At 48.0% G+C, this 4936-nt stretch overlaps 1 protein-coding gene across 1 annotated transcript in view; it reads right to left on the bottom strand.

Annotated features, from left to right (window-relative positions):
* T265_02543 (hypothetical protein) overlaps nt 1-4936 on the bottom strand; it is a gene marked incomplete at both ends in the record, with an annotated part of 20420 nt that overhangs the window by 8328 nt on the left and 7156 nt on the right. The window contains one exon of the mRNA XM_009166806.1: nt 3962-4279. Coding sequence (XP_009165070.1) covers nt 3962-4279 — 318 coding nt within the window. The remainder of the gene's footprint in view (nt 1-3961; nt 4280-4936) is intronic.

Below are 4936 nucleotides of genomic sequence, written 5' to 3'. Positions count from 1 at the left end.
CCTTTTCCAACCCCTCCCCCCCCACTTGACAGCCCACTGACAGTGTTGGATTTATGCACCAACTTACCAGCTCGCGCCTGCAATGCACAGCTACCCACCCCCTCCCCCAAATCATCGGTGTACGAAACTGCGGCAGCTACAACCACTGTACGTCAATTACGCGGTTATTACAGTTGACAATGATGATGAGTGTGATAGATGAGGTCAATGTACACATCTGCAAGGCCCGGGTCTGGTTTGCTAACTTAAGACGACTATGGCATCAAAGCTCTATATCCCTGAGTCAGGCTGCAGTGCGGGCTATTTTGTTGTATAGATGCGAGACTTGGCCTGTTCGAGCAGCCGAACTGAGAATTCTTTAGTTGTTCGACAATCTTTGTCTCTGGACTACAGCTTGTGCGGAGAATGCATAACGAGGTAAGCAGGGAGCGAACGTCCGGTTGTGCAAAGGGAACTTCCACTGAGGAATGTGTCCAGTACCAGAAGCTGTGTTGGTTAGGACACATATTGCGCACACCGAACCATCGTTTGCCGAAAACAGTGGTTTTCCGTGCCCAATTCAGAGTGGCGGAAGCAGAGAGGTGGTCAACCCTTGAGCTAGCAGGGGGAAGTCATGACAGAGATTTGGAAAAGCTGGTGGTCCTCGCCTCCCGGAATGAGGACCACGTGATCCCCACTGTGTCTGGTTGGAGACGCCGCGACATATGACGTCAACGGCATTCTTGTAATCAACTTCTATCCAGGTTACCTGAACGAGTACCTGGAGATGTACAAAATGATTGTGGTAGTCTAGCACCAAGCCCTTTCCTTGTCCATCTCTGTTCTTTTCTTTACAATAAGGCTTTCAATCCATAGTTGTACGGCAGCAAAGCATCGGTGTTGCCCACTAATGTTATGCTGTCCTCGAGGATGATGAAAAGCAGGAAATTCGCCAGTAAAATCGAGGTACTTACTAAACAAGATGGAAGAACATCGGCCCTTCAGGGACAGAATCACATCTTGCCCCGACACCGTTGCGGGAAAATAAGCATCAAAACACAACAGCGTCCAAAGTGGAGAATAGGCGACCACATCTGGTCTCCCTTTTGAGGCATAGCTACTGAGCAACTCGGAAGCACAAGGATTACACAAGGCAGAAAATTCCGACCATCACCAAATTCTATTCTTGGCAGTAAAATTTGAAGAGCTCGACTTGATGTCTCGCGCTTAAAAAATCAACAGATCCCACTAAAGCCATGAAGAAAGCTCCCAAGGCTGTAAGCTTTGTTGGACGGACACCTTTGTCTCAAACATTCTGTAGGATTCAAAAACCATGGCTGCGTCATTGCCAGTTACTTTGTCAGGATCGAAAACTAAACGGACGGAATATCCCAACCACTCACCAGTAGTTACATCAGGAGCCGTAAGAGAAGCCGTCAATATAAGCAAATATTGCAACATACATCTCGCAAGTCTGTACCCCAACTTTCCAAAAGCACTGCACTTTTAAGCAGTTTGTCGGTCCAGGAGTCTATAACGCTACTCTAATTGAAAGAGAATACACCACCCGGTTTAAAGAACATCGTTGGCAAACAGAGGCAGTGCACTAGTCGGAATATGTGTTCATGAAATATGGAAACAAACAGTAACCAGCCAAATATGGGAGAGTTAGAATAAGATTGCCTTACTACATCACCCGATTGAAGTTATTAAAATGTTCGGTAAGATGTCTCTTGGGATGATAGAGAAGGTATGTCTTTTAACTAGTGTCCAGCTTAGTTTCCGACGCCGCTGTTTCTCGATAACTGAACTCAATGGCAACTGGAGGCCTGAAACCAAACAGCGTATGGTGGTCAACCCGAGCAGGTAAATGCTACGAAAGATAAAAATTCCAGCTGTGACACCGTTTCGGTGCATTGCCACCGTGCAACTCGAAGGAAGCATAGAGGATGAGGCACTGCCGAGTTGCCCAGGCCTAAACATGGGCAGTTGAAAAGCCTGTATTGGGTTCGGAACGGAGATCATCATCATCAAAGACAGCAACAAGTCGACAGTCACGCGCTTCAATAACTGGGCTGCCAAGAGCTTTTCAGTTCGCGGACTGCGGGGATTTAGAGTATGGAGGTAAATCCCGGCCTAAACCTGTCACTCTGTCGTAGAGGTCCACGCGCAGTGCTCCGACGATCACGAGAACTAAGATCCTCAAAGTTCAAACATGCCAGACCAACAAACAGCGGACCCGGTGCTGCGACATATCGCATTACGAGGCTGTTTCTCGTAGTGTGAAGACAATAAGGTACTTCCTTCAGGCGGTCAGCATGCCCGTACCTAAAGAGTCGAGTTGGAAAAGTCTGAAAATTGAGCACTCCGTTCACTCAACGGTTGGACGTGACGCCGACGGAAGTCAGCAATGGTTACTGAGTGTCAGAAGTGGCCAATGGCGCAGTCAGTGACGCTCGCAAGTAAAACCTATCGCCTTCAATGCGTAGCTACCCAGTTCCCGAGCTAACTGATCATACCTCGGTATCAACTTTTTGGTTGCGCCTCTCAAGCTTTCCCATATTCGTGATCGAACCTGCAGCATCAGGAACGAACTTACGTGACCCATAGCTGATAAACTGAATCAAGCGTAGACAAATCCTGCCATAGAACTTGAGCGATATATATAAATTTCCCGGAAGCTACTATCATTCTGCTGTGGCACCCTTTCGGTGCCACTGCCATGCCAAAAGGAAGCGCGGGGGCTGGAATACTGTCAGGTTGCTCAAGCCTAGACAGGGGAAGTCGAGAGGAAGAGGTCAGATTCGGACCACGAACCTTTCGGTCAGTAAACTGTTCATCTAACAACCATTGAGACAGCTTGATATTTAAACCTCCTCACCACTTAGCTAAGCATACGTGCTTCCTACAGATTTTAGAACAGGGTATGCTGGTTAATGATTACCCTGATATACTGGTTAGCTGATACCAGGTCCCTGTCATCATCGACAGCATGACATCAGTGTTCAACACCGATGGTCCCTGTAACCACCAATAAAGCCCAATCGTGTTCAGAAGCAGCACGCCCGTCATGAATTCAGTTGCTGCACTTAAATGCAGCGTCAGGGAAAAGGTCCAACGTCGTAGTCCACCAGCGGACTTCAACCGTGGTCTACCCACGGCACTCGTTAAGCACACGCCGATTAATTTACCTGGATAAATCCGACGAACAAACCCTCGACGCTGTCATCGGAGTGGCTATACGCACACAACAGGAACGCAGTCAGGGGCTGGAGCGTGACACCAGTAACAAAACTGGGCTGCAGAAAGACGTCCACTATCATCTGCCTAATCCTGTCTACAGTATAAACCTCGAAATTGCGAGCTTAAGACGTCGACTTGATCACCGGGTCGCATCATAAACTATTCGCCCTGCCTGAGGATGCCGCGTAGATGATCGTACTTACCGCCATCGCTACTTCTCCGTGAATTCACTGACTGGATTTCTCAAATTAAACACAGCTTTCCTCTAGATACCCTGAAAATTATTGAACGATAATTGCACGACGAACGCTACCTCTGCGGGTGGATTCCTACTTTACTTGATAGTTTGCTAATCGACTAACGAGTTGCCTCGTAGGTCCGCAAAGATGTACTTTCCGCTCGCCTTGTCACGACGTCCGAACACAATTTACCATCAAAAATCACGCACGCTGGAACGGTTACAGCTCTCTCTATCTTTAGTCCACGCTGCCGTACCAACTGCAGCTCTTGGAAATCTATGGAGAATCGAGCTACATGAAAAACAGTGCAGACTTCCGCAAGCATTTATATTACTATCATGCAGTAAGGACACAAGCTCCGCCTACTGCACGTATTTTTTCTTCCGCGCGCCTTGAAAAGAATCGGGCTTTTACAATCACTGGCACCTTAGGAAGCACACCTTTGCCGAGCACTTTGAAATAGCCCTGGAAGTGTGGGGGTTACAAACAGCTGGAGTTACCTTTTTTACGCAGTCAATGACGGGAGCTTTGCCGTCCCCGTCACTCTTGTACTTTTCATAAGTGTCTTGAGAGACGAGTGACCATATTTTCTCTATATTGATTGCGGGGCAAAAGTATGGATTCTTTTTGTAGTGATAGTGCCGCATTCCGACTTTCCCGATGTATCCAGGGTGGTATTTGTCCATGTTGATACGGTGATGATGTTCTAAGCCAGCATTCCCACGGCCTCCGGGGTGTTTCCTGTGTTTTCCAACGCGGCCGTGCCCATGGCTCACATGTCCACGCAGCTTCCTTGTTTTCTTTGGTTTTATTTTAGACTAGAATTTAGAAGATAACCAACCAAGCGTGAAACTAACCATCCCCTCCGGAGCGTGCTTCCACCCGACTGGGACTGAAGTGGCACAGTTAAACAAAAATGTCCTTTAGGACCTAAGCCTATATCATTCTAACATAACGATCGCGCGAACACTGATCAATTCATTTATAATAACATTCTTGCACCTGGATACGCTGCTGCAAAAATTGCACGGACTGAAGATAGGGCGCGCAATTTTCTTCCACAAATCATAGGAGCGAATCGCGGGCGCGTCTTGTTGTGTATCCCACACTTGGTCCAACTGACCGCTGACTACAACACACAGTGTAAACAGGAGGTGTGATGGCACCTCTTCCTCTGCTGATATTGATCAGGCGTACAAAACCTGGCTCCATAAAGGCTAAAGGAAGCGTCTAACTAGCAGAATTGGTTTCAACTCCGCGCTTATCGAACTGAGGCCCCGGTGTGTCACGGAATCGCGGACTCACTGATACACAGGATCGAGGCCTTTGCCCAAGTTTCCCGGGTCGGTCTTGTTCGTGTCGGTCAGTGGCTGTCGTTCACCTGAAAGGCACAAGTGAAAAAAGGGTGTAACACTGCTCTTTATGTTCTCAGCCCGGGGCAGTATGCTTGCCAGCGCGAGGATTCGCATAAATAA

This window comes from Opisthorchis viverrini, assembly GCF_000715545.1.
Source record: "Opisthorchis viverrini unplaced genomic scaffold opera_v5_32, whole genome shotgun sequence".
NCBI classification, from domain to species: domain Eukaryota; kingdom Metazoa; phylum Platyhelminthes; class Trematoda; order Opisthorchiida; family Opisthorchiidae; genus Opisthorchis; species Opisthorchis viverrini.
This window is presented reverse-complemented; position numbering and strand designations above follow the sequence as displayed.